The sequence below is a fragment of the Pleuronectes platessa genome, chromosome 11 (genome assembly GCF_947347685.1).
Source record: "Pleuronectes platessa chromosome 11, fPlePla1.1, whole genome shotgun sequence".
Classification (NCBI taxonomy): Eukaryota; Metazoa; Chordata; class Actinopteri; order Pleuronectiformes; family Pleuronectidae; genus Pleuronectes; species Pleuronectes platessa.
In genome coordinates this window covers 6,424,683-6,441,865 of record NC_070636.1, presented here as the reverse complement: position 1 = coordinate 6,441,865, position 17,183 = coordinate 6,424,683, and the positions used below count along the sequence as shown (strand labels likewise).

The 17,183-nt window shown below is 40.8% G+C and overlaps 6 gene segments (V, D, J or C); 2 read left to right on the top strand and 4 right to left on the bottom strand.

Moving 5' to 3' along the window:
* Nucleotides 1-3,730: 3,730 nt before the first annotated feature.
* On the bottom strand, nt 3,731-4,417 carry LOC128451252 (Ig kappa chain V region 2717-like). The segment is given in 2 exon segments: nt 3,731-4,068; nt 4,162-4,417. Coding segments are annotated over 2 exon segments (375 nt in total).
* A 203-nt stretch (nt 4,418-4,620) lies between these two features.
* Nucleotides 4,621-6,233, top strand: LOC128451033 (immunoglobulin lambda constant 1-like). The segment is given in 3 exon segments: nt 4,621-4,628; nt 4,761-4,906; nt 5,687-6,233. Coding segments are annotated over 3 exon segments (477 nt in total).
* On the bottom strand, nt 5,667-8,025 carry LOC128451271 (probable non-functional immunoglobulin kappa variable 6D-41). The segment is given in 2 exon segments: nt 5,667-7,679; nt 7,773-8,025. Coding segments are annotated over 2 exon segments (365 nt in total).
* A 3,733-nt stretch (nt 8,026-11,758) lies between these two features.
* On the top strand, nt 11,759-14,435 carry LOC128451241 (immunoglobulin lambda constant 1-like). The segment is given in 3 exon segments: nt 11,759-12,694; nt 13,003-13,081; nt 13,862-14,435. Coding segments are annotated over 3 exon segments (432 nt in total).
* On the bottom strand, nt 11,770-12,606 carry LOC128451247 (immunoglobulin kappa variable 3-15-like). The segment is given in 2 exon segments: nt 11,770-12,257; nt 12,351-12,606. Coding segments are annotated over 2 exon segments (384 nt in total).
* On the bottom strand, nt 14,116-15,432 carry LOC128451275 (Ig kappa chain V region 3547-like). The segment is given in 2 exon segments: nt 14,116-15,155; nt 15,275-15,432. Coding segments are annotated over 2 exon segments (357 nt in total).
* Between the last annotated feature and the right edge of the window lie 1,751 nt (nt 15,433-17,183).

Genomic DNA, 17,183 nt, shown 5'->3' with positions numbered 1-17,183 from the left:
ATGGATTGGGGTTGACTGGTGATGACTGGCAAAGTTAATGTGCCTCATCTGTTGTTGAGCCAATTTAATATTTTTAGATAGCTCATATTTGGCTATTTTTTCAAGAACATTTTTTTTTTTACTAATTCCTACTGGATATTCAATCACATGGCCTATTGTTGGACTACTTTATTCTGGCGCTTACTTTCTGTGACTCGTTTAGGCCTACTTGGCCTGGCTTTCTTTTACTATGCCTAATTTTGCATTGATGTGTTTTCATGTGCAAGCCTTCAATAAATAAAATATGAGTAAATAACAGTTAACACTTGTGGAAATGTGTTTTTGTGGCACCTAGTCGATTTTGTGCCTTTTCTAATTTATAAATGTTGGCTACTTGCATGGATGTAGGAAAATATTACTTTTTAGAGTGGAACTGTCTCCTGCTTTAGGCTATGTAATTGTAGGCCTCATTGTGAGGCGATTTTGGTGCCAATGCAATTTCTTATTGATGTGAATAATCAACATGAATAATTTCAAATAGCCTACCTATCCATGTGTTGTGTCAGTCCGAAAGTGTAATTCGGCCCCCGAGGTCTCGCTTGACAAAAATCTGGCCCCCTGTCCAATTTCACCCTGGCATCCCTGATCTACAGGAACGTGTTGTTGCAGTAATGTTGGCCGTAAGGGAGAGTTGACTGTCGAGTGTCACACCCAGGTTCATAGCAGTCTGGGTGGGGGCTAACACAGAGATGTCTGTCAAGTTTCTGTTTTTGTTCCACCTTTTCATCACCATGTACATCAGTCACTTCATGCAGCTCTGATATTAGGGAAAGAAGTAAGTACGAGTCATCTGACCTCAGTGACCCCAGGCCTCTGTTTTATTTAAGTATTCTCACCCTCTAAGAAAATACTCTGAGTATCAATCAGACTAAATGTGACAGTGAAGTTTACGAGTATCAGGCTCATTTGAATACTTTGTACAAAAAAATTAATTTAAGTCAATTCAATTCAATTAAACTGAGCAGACTGCATCTGCTAATAAAGATAAAACTATGTAAATAAAAAGAGCTGCAAAATGTATCATGAGGCCTAAAGAGACCTTAGTTAGATAGACTGTCTATATGAAGGTATAGACAGTCTGATTAATATATAAGGATATATAAGGTCTATATACAGTGCCTTGCATAAGTATTCACCCCCTTTGGACTTTTCTACATTTTGTCATGGTATAACCACAGATTAAAATTTATTTCATCGTGAGTTTATGTAATGGACCAACACAAAATAGTGCATCATGTGGAAGTGGGGGGAAATATTACATGGATTTCACAATTATTTACAAATAAAAATCTGAAAAGTGTTGAGTGCATATGTATTCACCCCCTTTACTGTGAAACCCCTAACAAAGATCTGGTGCGACCAATTGCATTCACAAGTCACATTTGCAAGTCACATAATTAGTAAATAGGGTCCACCTGTCTGCAATTTAATCTCAGTATAAATACACCTGTTCTGTGACGGACTCAGAGTTTGTTGGAGATCATTACTGAACAAAGAGCATCATGAAGACCAAGGAGCTCACCAAACAGGTCAGGGATAAAGTTGTGGAGAAATATGAAGCAGGGTTAGGTTATAAAAAAATATCCAGAGCTTTGAACATCTCTCTGAGCACCATAAAATCCATCATAAGAAAATGGAAAGAATATGGCACAACCGCAAACCTACCAAGAGGAGGCCGTCCACCCAAACTGAAGAGTCGGACAAGGAGAAAATTAATCAGAGAAGCAACCAGGAGGCCCATGGTTACTCTGGAGGAGTTGCAGAGACCCACAGCTGAGGTGGGAGAATCTGTCCACAGGACAACTATTAGTCGTCTACTCCACAAATCTGGCCTTTATGGAAGAGTGGCAAGAAGAAAGCCATTGTTGAAAGGGATCCATAAAAAATCCCGTTTGGAGTTTGCCAGAAGCCATGTGGGAGACACAGCAAACATGTGGAAGAAGGTGCTCTGGTCAGATGAGACCAAAATTGAACTTTTTGGCCTCAATGCAAAACGCTATGTGTGGCGAAAACCCAACACTGCCCATCACCCTGAGCACACCATCCCAACAGTGAAACATGGTGGTGGTAGCATCATGCTGTGGGGATGCTTCTCTTCAGCAGGTACAGGGAAACTGGTCAGAATAGAGGGAAAGATGGATGGAGCCAAATACAGGGAAATCCTTGAAGAAAATCTGATGCAGTCTGCAAAAGACTTGAGACTGGGGCGGAGGTTCATCTTCCAGCAGGACAATGACCCTAAACATACAGCCAGAGCTACAAAGGAATGGTTTGGATTAAAGAATGTTAATGTCTTAAAATGGCCCAGTCAAAGCCCAGACCTCAATCCAATAGAGAATCTATGGCAAGACTTGAAGATTGCGGTTCACAGATGGTCTCCATCCAATCTGACTGAGCTTCATCTTTTTTGCCAAGAAGAATGGACAAACCTTTCCATCTCTAGATGTGCAAAGCTGGTAGAGACATACCCCAAAAGACTTGCAGCTGTAATTGCAGCGAAAGGGGGTTCTACCAAGTATTGACACAGGGGGTTGAATACTTATGCACCCAACAGATGTCAACTTTTTTGTTCTCATTATTGTTTGTGTCACAATAAAATTTATTTTGCACCTCCAAAGTACTATGCATGTTTTGTTGATCAAACGGGAAAAAGTTTATTTAAGTCTATCTGAATTCAAGTTAGTAACAGTACATAATGGGAAAAAGTCCAAGGGGGGTGAATACTTATGCAAGGCACTGTAGATTTAAATACAGTATATTAAGATTAAGATACATTTATTAGTCCCAAACACAGGCACACTCATGCAAGGAGGGAAATTTAACCTCTGCTTTTAACCCATCTGGTGAACACAGGAGGACACACAGAGCAGTGAGCAGACATGTACGGCGCAAGGGGAGCAGATGTTGCAGGAGTAAGGTGCCTTGCTCAGGGACACTAGACAGGGTAGGGAGAATCCTCTTGGATTTTTGGACGGGTCAATCCAGGTTCGTCTTTTAGTTGTTTCTCCGTGGAGTCGAACAAGAGACCTTTTCTGCACATAGTCCAAGGTTCTGCCACTAGTCCACGCCTCTCCTTTTGTGTGTGTGTGTGTGTGTGTGTGTGTGTGTGTGTGTGTGTGTGTGTGTGTGTGTGTGTGTGTGTGTGTGTACAATGTTTATATTTGTTTATATTTATCAATAAACAGCTTTATATCACTATAAGCGGTCAACGCAGCGTTCACCATGAAATCTCATTTTTGGGACTCCAGGGGTGTTTCAAGGGACTTTAGGGGCCTCGGGCAAAAGGGACCAGGAGCCTACATTGACCCAAACACCCCCCTACAAAGAAACACATGAACCACATTACTACAATCTTCAAACTAATATTATAGTCAAAATTAAATAGTGCAGACCTGTGCATCCACATAAATGATAGTGAAGTAATAAAGTTTATATCCCCAACCCCCCTCCCCCTCAGGCTCATCTTTCACATTTAGGCGTTCTAGTCTTCAAACAAAAATCTAAGTTTGACAAAGTTGGTTTCATAGGGCTTTGTTTGGAGATTTCTGAACATTTTAAACTGTGAGTTTGTTTCAGTTGTGTTTAGCTTCATTGTTGCTCTGCTTGAAGCTTGTGTTGTGTTCACTGGACCAGTTATTCTCTGTGCAGCTGCAGCAGACCAGTTTCACTTCAATCAAACTGAGGGAGGTTTTTGTACGGCTCTAAATCACTGTGTGGACACTCCACTGCCATGATAACCGAAACAGTAATAATTTCCAGCATCTTCAGCCTGAACACCATTGATGGTTAAGGTGAAGCTAGAACCAGAGCCACTGCCACTGAATCGAGAGGGAGTTCCTGATTGTATCCTGTTCACCCAGTATATTAGGAGCTGTGGAGCCTGTCCAGGTTGCTGCTTGTACCAGGACAGAATATCATCGGAACCATCATTATAAACACTGGGGTTGGTTTTACAGGTCAGTGTGACAGTGGATCCTGGAGTAAATGTCACGACTGGAGGCTGAGTCACAGTCACCTGGCCGCTGCATCCTGCACACAAACACAAATCATACATTAATCAGCGGAGGTGAAGAGAGAGAACAGGCAGCGCATCACGTCTGAAATGTTGCTGAGTGACTGAACCTGTGAAGCTGCAGCAGGCCAGCGTCCAGATGAGGAGGGTGATGAGAGTCATGGTGGTTGTGGTGGACTGACGGGTCTGAGTCCTGCAGAGTTGGAGTCACAGGACTATAAAGCTTCTCAGTTCAGTGGAGGATCAGCTGACGATGCAAAGCCTCCTCTCTATGGAAATGATTCCTCTGCTCTGAGCGGACTGAAGGTGACGTGGGACACAAACTCAGGAGCGTTGCTGTTTGGATTTACACTAAATATGAAGAAGCAGATTTGAGGGTAGTCATCATCTGGATTCAAATTGTGTCACTTTCATTGATGCAAATATGTGTATTTCATTCCCATTGAATTACAGAGTGAGTAGACGAACAATAGAATTTTAAAAACATTTTGTGTTAATTCTTTTGAAGCATCCTGTTTGTTTTACAGCTTTCAAATGAACTCAGACTATTTTTTTCGAAATATTAATTCATGACAAAGTTAAATCAACTTTTTGTCTCTCAATGTTCAAAAGTAACAAAAATTTTAACTTTTTTAATTATAATTTTTTATTTTTAATTATTAAATCTCGATGAAATTTCAAGCCACATTAGCTCAATATAAATATTTAGTGTAAATTGTGTAGTTAAACCAGAAACAAGTGACTCTTCAGTGGACAGACTGTTGTTCACGGTGCAGGAGGTTTTTGTACGAGCACCTAATGAGTCTGTATCACTGTGGTACACTTTCGGTGGAGGAACCAAACTCGTCAGTAACGGTAAGTACCAGAGATTTTTACTTTGTGCATTTATAACTTTTATGAAATATGAACAAGAATTTGATCAAGTTCAGAGATTGACTGGCTGATATTGTGTTGAATTTTTTTCAATCTAAGTTAATCTCATATCCTGAGAAAAAGAAATTCAGATCAATATTTATTGCTTGTAATCGATTTATGTAGATTAATACATTCATAGAAACGTACAAAAAACAAATTGTTCATCTATTTTCATGTACAATGATGATTTTTATTTACATGTTTAAAACGTTTTAAAATAGAATTTGCTCAGGCTTCAAACTAAATCATAAACTGTTTAAAAATGTTTAGTTTGAATTGATCAAACATATTTTGGCACAAAAATCTGATGTTGAACACAAACAAGATTTTATCAGTAGATGCAGCTCAGCTTTGTGTTCACGCTTCATGTGGTGAAAAGGAAGTGAAAGAAACAGACGACAAAGGTTTGAACTGTTTTCACACCAGTGTTTCAGCTCTGTGAGTTTAAACAGAAGAAAATCATCTCAGGGACGAGTTCTTCACTGTCACACGTTGAGAAACAGACGTGAAGACGTCCTCAATAATCATCAATAATCATTATCAGTGAACCTTCTCAGCCACATTGACACTTGAACCCTGCGGCTGATGGTCTGACACTGAGTGAATGATGTTCAACAGTAGAAGTTCTTCTGTTTCATTTGATAACAGACAAGAAATCACCTGTAGGTCATTTTCCTTCATCCTCATCCCTTTGTCTTTTCTCCCCTCTCTCTCCTCCAGTGGGTGTGGTGCGGCCCACCCTGACCCTCCTCCCCCCCTCCAGTGAAGAGCTGCAGCAGGGCAGTGTCACTCTGGTGTGTATGGCCAGCGGGGGCTTCCCCTCAGCCTGGAGCCTGGGCTGGAAGGTGGGGGGCAGCAGCAGTTCCTCAGGGGTGTCTCACAGCCCGGGGGTCCTGGGGGGGGGCGGCCACTACAGCTGGAGCAGCACCTTGAGCCTCCCAGTAGAGAAGTGGAGGAAGGCGTGCTCAGTGAGCTGTGAGGCCAGTCTGGACGGACAGAGCCCTGTCACTCAAACCCTGGACCCTGACCTCTGCTCAGAGTAGAGAGACGACCGGATGGAGTCATTGTGCTCTACTGTGGGTCCGTTTGATTTACATGTGTTCTACTGCAGCTCTGCATGTCTTCATGTCTTTTCTTCAACTCATTATGACAGTCCAATGCTGTATTGTGCTACTTTTGAAACAAGAATAAATATTTCATCTTCTCATGTCATTTGTTCTTCAAATTTCTATTTTTATTGTACTAAAATAAAATATATCATCACCAACATCTGCTTCTGTGTTATTTTTTCTGCGGCAAAAGATATTAATGTAAATCTGTGTTTTACTTCTACTTAGACAGTAATTTCTATTGTGTGGATCTGCATGAAAATCAAGTTTCTGACTTTTGAGTTGAACATTGAAAAAAATTATGACAAAAATTATTATCACAAACGTATCACATTAGTAGTTTGTAGGACTTTCCTCATAATTAATATTAGTATAGTGACAGACTTAAAAACTTTACGTCAGAAATTAAAGGGAAATTACACATTTAGCATCAGAGTTAATTAGATATTCTGTTCCATCCATGTTCTGATGTGTGAGTGCTTAATGGTAATACACTTTTGAATGTGTGATTATAATAATCATCAATTAACTATTTGATGTAGTGTAACAGAATGTAAATGACAATCAAAGTCGATAAATAAATATCTGGCAGCATTTAGTCACAAAATGAAATTGATAAATAACCACAATTTTCTGATTATTCTGGTTTTAAACTTGCAGGATGTGCTGGTTGTATGAGCTCAATGTGTTTTATAATACATCGTATATATTCTCTGTGTTTATTGTAGTTTTCTATTAGAACTCATTCTGTAGAGCAACTAGTTGAGGCAGGTTTTTTACGATACAGCTCCGTTTACAACACGTGCAACTCGGCCGGTCAACGCAGCGTTCACTGCTCCACCAGAGAATCACCATGAAAACTCATTTGTGGGACTCCAGGGGTGTTTCAAGGGACTTTAGGGGCCTCAGGCAAAAGGGACCTGGGGAGCCTACATTGACCCAAACACCCCCCTACAAAGAAACACATGAACCACATCACTACAATCTTCAAACAAAAATTATTTCATCAAAATGATAAAGTGCAGACCGGTGCATCCACATACAGGATAGTGATGTATAAAGTCTATTAAATAAAGGAAAAAACATACATTTGACAAAGTTGGTTTCATGGGGCTTTGTTTGGAGATTTTTGAACATTTAAAACTGGGAGTTTGTTTCAGTTGTGTTTAGCTTCATTGTCGCTCTGCTTCAAGACTTGTGTTGTGTTTACTGGACCAGTTATTTTCTGTGCAGCTGCAGCAGACCAGTTTCACTTCAGTTAAACTGAGGGAGGTTTTTGTACGGCTCTAAATCACTGTGTGAACACTGGACCGCTATGATAACTCTGACAGTAATAATCTCCAACATCTTCAGCCTGAACACCGCTGATGGTTAAGGTGAAGCTAGAACCAGAGCCACTGCCACTGAATCGAGAGGGAGTTCCTGAATTAAGAGCTGTTGCATACTTTATAAGAAGCTTGGGAGCCTGTCCAGGTTTCTGCTGGTACCAGAACAAAAAATTATTGCTATAAACAGCGGGTTGGTTTTACAGGTCAGTGTGACAGTGGATCCTGGAGTAAATGTCACGACTGGAGGCTGAGTCACAGTCACCTGGCCGCTGCATCCTGCACACAAACACAAATCATACATTAATCAGCGGAGGTGAAGAGAGAGAACAGGCAGCGCATCACGTCTGAAATGTTGCTGAGTGACTGAACCTGTGAAGCTGCAGCAGGCCAGCGTCCAGATGAGGAGGGTGATGAGAGTCATGGTGGTTGTGGTCGACTGACGGGTCTGAGTCCTGCAGAGTTGGAGTCACAGGACTATAAAGCTTCTCAGTTCAGTGGAGGATCAGCTGACGATGCAAAGCCTCCTCTCTATGGAAATGATTCCTCTGCTCTGAGCGGACTGAAGGTGACGTGGGACACAAACTCAGGAGCGTTGCTGTTTGGATTTACACTAAATATGAAGAAGCACAATTGAGGTTCGTCAGCATCTGGATTCAAATTGTGTCACTTTCATTGATGCAAATTTGTTTATTTCATTCCCCTTGAATTACAGATTGAGTAGATGTACAAAAAACTATTTTAAAAACTCTTTTGAAGCATCCTGTTTATTTAACAGCCTTCAAATTATGTCAAACTTCTTTGACATAAACTTCGAAATTTAAATTCATGACAAAGTTTTATAACTTGTTGTCTCTTAATGTTCAGAAGTAACCAAAATGTTAACAAATATTTTATCATCAAAATTATAAAAGTGCAGACCTGTGCATCCATGTTAATGATAATGAAGTAATAAAGTTTATGATCAATGCCTCCCCCCCACCACCACCTCAGGCTCATCTTACGTTCAGACTCTGTGTGACTTTAACTCTGAGGAGCAGTGATGCATCAAATTCATGCAAAATACATTTGAGTGCACCTGTCTTTATGAAACTGAGAGGAAGAGGTGACGCTGAGTGAGAACATGTGGACATCACATGAAGGAACTTTCACTTCTGTGTCTGACTTTGAAAAGTTCTGGTCTGCACACATGGGAGAAGTTTGTCTTCAAGGTTTTTTACCAGAAAACATTTGAATGTGATTGTTGTTAATGGACTATTTCATCCCAAACCAAGAAATGTATGAAAATCTGACCACGTGATTTTGTTTCCTCAACTAAATCCAACAGTGACTGAACACTGAAGCCAGGAAGCTGCTCTGGGAGTAACTCTCTCCCTCAGGAATATCCCTTCATGTCTATGAGTAGATGCACACTGCCCTCTGCTGGCAGTTCACCATCATCAATAACTCCATCATGGTGTGAGGTTGATTTTCTTTTACATTACATTTCATTTAGCTGAAACCTTTTATCCAAAGCGACTTACAATAAGTGCATTCAACCATGAGGGTACAAACCCAGAACAACTTGAATCAAGAAAGTAGAATTTCTTCAAGAAAGTCAAACTACAAAGTTCTATAACTAAGTGCCATTTAAGTGCTACTAATGTGTTAGTTTAAACTTTCATTCAAGGTATAGTCTGAAGAGAGTGTGTTTTTAGTTTGCGTTGGAGGATTTATAGACTTTCTGTCCTGATGTCAATGGGGAGCTCATTCCACCATTTAGGAGCCAGGACAGAAAACAGTCGTGATGTTGTTGAGTGTTTAGCAGTGAGGGAGCAACAAGCCGATTGGCAGATGCAGAGCGGAGTGAACGGGCTGGGGTGTAACGTTTGACCATGTCCTGGATGGAGACTGGACCAGATCCGTTAACAGCAAGGTACACAAGTACTAATGTTTTGAAATTGACGCAGGTAATTGGTAACCAGTGAAGGAAGCGGAGGAGGGGAGTAGTGTGAGTGAATTTAGGTTAAAGACCAGTTGAGCTGCTGCATTCTGGATGAGCTGCAGAGGTTGGATGGCACTAGCAGGTAGACCTGCCAGGAGGGAGTTACAATAGTCTAGAGGTGAGATGACCAGAGCCTGAACCAGAACCTGCGCCACCTTCTGAGTGAGAAGGGGGCGTGTTCTCCTGATGTTGTGCAGCATGAATCTACAGGAACGTGTTGTTGCAGTAATGTTGGCCGTGAGGGAGAGTTGACTGTCGAGTGTCACACCCAGGTTCATAGCAGTCTAGGTGGAGGCTAACACAGAGATGTCTGTCAGGTTTCTGTCCTTGTTCAAGCTTTTCATCACCATGTACATCAGTCATTTCATGCAGCTCTGATATTAGGGACAGAAGTAAGTAAGTACGAGTCATCTGACCTCAGTGACCCCAGGCCTCTGTTTTATTTAAGTATTCTCCCCCTCTGAGAAAATACTCTGAGTATCAATTAGACTAAATGTGACAATGAAGTTTACGAGTATCAGGCTCATTGGAATACTTTGTGAAAAAAATAAAGCTGAACATGTCAATTCCATTCAAACTGAGCAAACTGCATCTGCTAATAAAGATAAATCCATGTGAATAAAAAGAGCTGCAAAATGCATCATGAGGCCTAAAGAGACCTTAGTTAGATAGACTGTCTATATGAAGGTATAGACATTCTGATTACTGTATAATGATATATAAGGTCTATATGTATATAAATACAGTTTACTGAGTTTCTATATATAGTTATATGTAGTTTAAATAAAGATATATCCTGTCAATTGCTATATCAGCATCAGAATCAGGTTTATTGGCCAAGTAAGTTTGCACAAACAGGGAATTTGACTCGGTAAAGTGGCTCTCAGGTGGTTTCACAGAATACACATCACAAAACAAACATAACAAAACAAAACAAAACAAAGCAAAACAAAACAATACAAACAGTCCGAACAGAGCGACGGTCTAAGAAAAGAAGTGCAGGTGTGCATATTACAATTATCCAGTGAGGGTGAAATAAGTAAACATATTTAAATATAATTATAATATATATTATATATAATATAATATAATTTCGGGAGTAACGGTGCAGTGGTTATTATAAGGATCCAGAGTTATTGCACAGTGCCACAGTGGGTTGGCTGTTCAGAAGTGAGACGGCGAGGGGGAAGAAACTGTTTTTGTGTCTGGTGGTTTTGGTGAACAGAGATCTGTAGCTTCTACCAGAGGGGAGGAGTTTGAAAAGGTTGTGACCAGGGTTTGAGGGGTCTGCAGTGATCTTTCCTGCCCGTTTCCTGACTCTGGATGTTTACAGGTCCTGGATGGTGGGCAGGTTGGCACCCATGATCTTTCCTGCAGACCTGACTGTCCGTTGGAGTCTATTTTTATCCAATTCTGTGGCCGATCCAAACCAGACAGTTATGGATGTGCAGAGAACAGACTCGATGACTGCAGTGTAGAGCAGGATCAGCAGCTCCTGAGGCAGGTTGTGCTTCCTAAGCTGGCGCAGGAAGTACAACCTCTGCTGGGCCTTCTTGAGAATTGTGTTGATGTTGGGTTCCCACTTCAGGTTCCTGGAGATTGTGGATCCCAGAAACTTGAACGATTCCACAGCCAACACAGTACTGTTGAGTATGGTGAGGGGGTGCAGTGCTGGGGGGCTCCTCCTGAAGTCCACTGTCATCTCCACGGCTTTAAGTGTGTTAAGCTCTAGGTTGTTGCGACCGCACCACAGGACCAGCTGTTCGACCTCCCGCCTATATGCAGACTCATCTTTATCCTGGATGAGGCCGATGACTGATGTGTCGTCTGCAAATTTTAGGATTTTAACAGATGGGTCTCCTGAGGTGCAGTCGTTTGTGTAGATGATATATAAGGTTTGTATAGATTTAATTAGAGTCTATTGACTGTCTCAATAATATATTTATTAACCAGTTTAATAATATAATCATCTTTTCATAATATATTCATGAAGAGACTTTAAAAATAGGATGACAGTCTATATTAAATTTGTAAAATCTATAGACAATCAATACAAATATATGTGCAGTCTATATGTCTTTAAAAAACATTAATGCAAAGATAGATTCCACAAATAATCTATATAAATATGTCTACAGCCTATGGAAGTCACCTTGCTCTATATAGGATTCTTGATTATACTAAAAATACACCATGAATTTATTTACTGCAAATACTTTACTTGAGAAAATCTATTTTGTACAAACTTGGTAAAATTTTACAGAGTTGACTGTGGAAAATAAGAGAATAAGCAAAGCTTGAGGTGAAATGATATTTAAATATTACAAACTGTTCATTGATTTGTAGGAATAAAGTGATGTAGTGAGTAAAATACAATTTTGAAGGGCTTCATCTTAGGTCAGAAAGTGTGTGATTGTGTCTGTTGTGCTTGGTGAGGTTACTGTCAGTCTCTGTGTTCACTGGTCTGTGTCCCACTCTCTTCCTGCTGTAACAGCTCATGTCTCTGCGTCTGACTGAGGGAGGTTTTTGTACGACTGTAAATCACTGTGTCAACACAGGTGCTCTGCTGATTATATGGAAGCTCTGACAGTAGTAAACTGCTGCATCTTCACTCTGAACTCCACTGATGGTTAAGGTGAAGCTAGAACCAGAGCCACTGCCACTGAATCGAGAGGGAATTCCTGTTTCTAGAGTTGATGCTAAGTACATAAGAAGCTTGGGAGCCTGTCCAGGTTTCTGCTGGTACCAGGACAAATAATCATTATCACCATTGTTATAAGCACTGGGGTTGGTGTTACAGGTCAGAGTGACAGTGGATCCTGGAGTAAATGTCACGACTGGAGGCTGAGTCACAGTCACCTGGCCGCTGCATCCTGCACACAAACACAAATCATACATTAATCAGCGGAGGTGAAGAGAGAGAACAGGCAGCGCATCACGTCTGAAATGTTGCTGAGTGACTGAACCTGTGAAGCTGCAGCAGGCCAGCGTCCAGATGAGGAGGGTGATGAGAGTCATGGTGGTTGTGGTCGACTGACGGGTCTGAGTCCTGCAGAGTTGGAGTCACAGGACTATAAAGCTTCTCAGTTCAGTGGAGGATCAGCTGACGATGCAAAGCCTCCTCTCTATGGAAATGATTCCTCTGCTCTGAGCGGACTGAAGGTGACGTGGGACACAAACTCAGGAGCGTTGCTGTTTGGATTCACACTAAATATTAAGAAGCACAATTGAGGGTCGTCAGCATCTGGATTCAAATTGTGTCACTTTCATTGATGCAAATATGTGTATTTCATTCCCATTGAATTACAGAGTGAGTAGACGTCCAATAGAATTTTCAAAACATTTTGTTTTAATTCTTTAGAAGCATCCTGTTTGTTTTACAGCTTTCAAATGATGTCAAAATATTTTTTTAATATTAATTCATGGCAAAGTTAAATGAACTTTTTGTGTCTAAATGCTAAGAAGTAACAAAAATGTTGACAAATATTTTATTTTTAATTATTGAATCTCGATGAAATTTCAAGCCACATTAGCTCAATATAAATATTTAGTGTAAATTGTGAAGTTTAACCAAAAACAAGTGACTCTTCAGTGGACAGACTGTTGTTCACGGTGCAGGAGGTTTTTGTACAAGCACCTAATGAGTCTGTATCACTGTGGTGGACTTTCGGTGGAGGAACCAAACTAGTCAGTAACGGTAAGTACCAGAGATTTTTACTTTGGGCATTTATAACTTTTATCAAATAATGAACAAGAATTTGATCAAGTTCAGAGATTGACTGGCTGATATTTTGTTGAATTTGTATCAATCTAAGTTAATCTCATATCCTGATAAAAAGAAATTCAGATCAATATTTATTGCTTGTAATCGATTTATGTAGATTGATACATTCATAGAAACGTACAAAAAACAAATTGTTCATCTATTTTCATGTACAATGATGATTTTTATTATTCACATGTTTAAAACGTTTTAAAATAGAATTTGCTCAGGCTTCAAACTAAATCATAAACTGTTTAAAAATGTTTAGTTTGAATTGATCAAACATATTTTGGCACAAAAATCAGATGTTGAACACAAACAGGATTTTATCAGTAGATGCAGCTCAGCTTTGTGTTCACGCTTCATGTGGTGAAAAGGAAGTGAAAGAAACAGACGACAAAGGTTTGAACTGTTTTCACACCAGTGTTTCAGCTCTGTGAGTTTAAACAGAAGAAAATCATCTCAGGGACGAGTTCTTCACTGTCACACGTTGAGAAACAGACGTGAAGACGTCCTCAATAATCATCAATAATCATTATCAGTGAACCTTCTCAGCCACATTGACACTTGAACCCTGCGGCTGATGGTCTGACACTGAGTGAATGATGTTCAACAGTCGAAGTTCTTCTGTTTCCTTTTATAATGTACAAGAAATCACCTGTAGGTCGTTTTCATCCTCATCCCTTTGTCTTTTATCTCCTCTCTCTCCTCCAGTGGGTGTGGTGCGGCCCACCCTGACCCTCCTCCCCCCCTCCAGTGAAGAGCTGCAGCAGGGCAGTGTCACTCTGGTGTGTATGGCCAGCGGGGGCTTCCCCTCAGCCTGGTGCCTTGGCTGGAAGGTGGGGGGCAGCATCAGGTCCTCAGGGGTGTCTCACAGCCCGGGGGTCCTGGGGGGGGGCGGCCAGTACAGCTGGAGCAGCACCTTGAGTCTCCCTGCAGACCAGTGGAGGAAGGCGGGCTCAGTGAGCTGTGAGGCCAGTCTGGATGGACAGAGCCCTGTCACTCAAACCCTGGACCCTGACCTCTGCTCAGAGTAGAGAGACGACAGCACTTCCTGTCTGACATGATGCTGATTCTTTGATGAGCTGCACATCTCCTCTCTGCAGCTTTCTGCTGGGTTTTAGTGTCCATGTTGCTTTTCAGTATTGATCATCTGCATATTCTGCTTCATCTTCGATATTTTTGTAATTAAACTGACTTTTATTAGTTTCATTCTAATTTTGAACAAAACTACTTATTCATCAAATTATCATAATCATCAATTAATAAAACTGTGTGTCACAATAAATTAGTGTCTTTGTTTTGCTTTCAACATTTTACACATTACGAAAAACCTCCAGTCTGGATCATTGCAGTGTCAGACAGTGCAGGAGATGGTTTCAGTTGTGTCTCTTCTCTGCACGTCAGTAGAGGATACTACATATGAAGCATTAAAGAATTTATTTCAAAATCTATGACAATAACCTGGAGCTTTTTGTTTGGACTGATGTACGGTGCCAGGTTCGGTCAGTAGCTTCAGAGCGGGAAGTGAATGAGGAGAATACAAAACGAGAAGTGTGTGTGGGGTTTGTTTCAGTTGTGTTTCCATTCCTTTGCTTGAAGACTTGTGTTGTGTTCACTGGACCAGTTATTCTCTGTGCAGCTGCAGCAGACCAGTTTCACTTCAGTCAGACTGAGGGAGGTTTTTGTACGGCTCTAAATCACTGTGTGAACGCTCCACCATGAGCACCGAGACAGTAATAATCTCCAACATCTTCAGCCTGAACACCTCTGATGGTTAAGGTGTAGCTAGAACCAGATCTACTGCCACTGAATCGAGAGGGAGTTCCTGAATTAAGAGTTGATGAGGAGTAAATAAGAAGCTTGGGAGCCTGTCCAGGTTTCTGAAGGTACCAACTGAGGTCAGCACCAATATTTGAACTCCCTGTGGCTCCGATGTTCACAGTCCCTCCAAGACTAACAGACTTGACTGAGTCAGTCTGAGTCAGAAAATTGTTGGCTGCAGACTCTGAAATAAGAAATGAATGAAAGAGCATCAGAGGAAATAGTTTCAACAGCCTGTGGAGGAAACAAAACCATAAAACAAAGAAACCTCTTTCTGCAGCAGACATGTTCACAATCTCTCACCCTGACTCAGAAATCCCAACAAGATGGTCAGAGTTATTGTCAGCATCATGATCCTGAAGCACTTTGCAGTGTGAGCGTGTGAAAACTGGTCGGTCTCTGTGTGACGCAGGAGAACTTAAACCCTGAGGAGCGGTGATGCACAAAAGTCATGCAAACACACACCTGCTGATGTGAAACAGAAAAAGCAGTTTCATCTCCCTCTGGATCATACGACCATTTCAAATCTGTCAAAAGAAAACTGAAACATGCCGCTGTTATTTGCAAATTCTGGGTCCCTCTGGTCCCGCACTTATTTATGTCCTTTCACATCTTGTTGAACTCTAGGCCTTTCATTTATTAGGCTGCTGATATATAGAGGGCAACAGAAAGGTAGCGATATACAGTATAAACCTGTCTCTCCGCAGCTTGTTCCCACTCATCTCCAAATGACGTACATGTTTAATTGTCATTAAACGTGTGCTGATGGAGGAGAGATACTGTGAATGTATTTTGCATTTCGGCCTGATCTGAGTCGGCCTGATCTGAGTCAGACGTTTTCTTTTTTTATCTGAGGAACACTGTGCGACCATGTGCAGCCGTGAAGAGGGAACCAAAACTAAATCTGAGTTTCACTTCCCCCCTGAGAGTTTAACATGCATGTCAATTCTGCAAAAAATAAAACACTGATACTGGACTGTATACTAAAGAGTAAATTATATGAAGGACACTCCCGACATACAGTTGTGTATCAGTGATTATAGACGGATTGATTTGTTCATTTTTTAGAGAATCATATGAATCAAACCAGTATCTCAACCTGTTGGTGCACTGGTGGCATCAGACATCATCGGTCACATCTTTATTATGATTGGGGTGGAAATAATACATCACTTTACCCAAGGCAGAGAACGTGAAGCCATATTAGCAACTGGTGTGGGGATGAAACTGTACATTTACTTTGTTACTGTACTTAAGTTTCATAGATTTATTTTCAGGTACTTTTACTCCACTAGGTATATCAGCTAAATGTGTACTTTCTACTCCACTACATTCTTGCAATGCACTGGGTGACAGGTTTACATTGTTCTTTATATTTTTAAAAGCCATCAAAAAGCAAGAGGATAATTAGTCCGTTGATCCAATCAGAGCAGGCAGGTGACATTAAGTCCCGCCTCCTGTGTCACTAATCACTAATGAAGAAGAAACAGCTGAAGCGGATTGATGGAGATTAAGTTAATCATGTAGTAGACCCTTGCATTAGAGAATGTGATACACTCGACAAGTACTTTCAATACTTTAGGTATATTTTAAATCAGGTACCTACTGATCTTTTACTCAAGCAGCAAGGTTGATGTGGTACTTCAACTTTACTCGAGCACACTCGAATTCTGCCAAATAAAGATGAATGCTGCCCTCTTGTGTCAAAAGAGAGGAAAAGTCCACCTAGGATCCCCTGTGTCTCTCTCTGAAGTTTCTCTTTTATCTGTTCCTTTTCATCTCTTCCTCATTTCATGTGCATCACTTAGTGGGCCTGTGGCATTTCTCTGTAGTTGTTTGGTTGACATTGCATCAAGAAACTAGAAGGGCACTCAGTAGAGTTCATACCTCCGCCAAGAACTAACAGTCCCCTTTACAAAACTCTCCAAAGATCTAGATTTTTATATGGAACACACTCAAATATGAGTTCCCTGATCAGGTTTTATTTTTTCATCAAATTCCATGAATTATTCTCTGAGAAAACAACGGAAGTGTTGAAAAAGATGTGATACTACAGTGAGAAAAGATTCCTTGACCCATCCCCTGATCTGGACCGGCACCAAACTTTAATGGTTCCTTTCTTGGCTCGTGCCCCACCACACCAAAATAAATTTCATGGGAATAGGTTGTGTAGTTTTTTGCAGACAAACAAACACAGATAAAAATATAACCT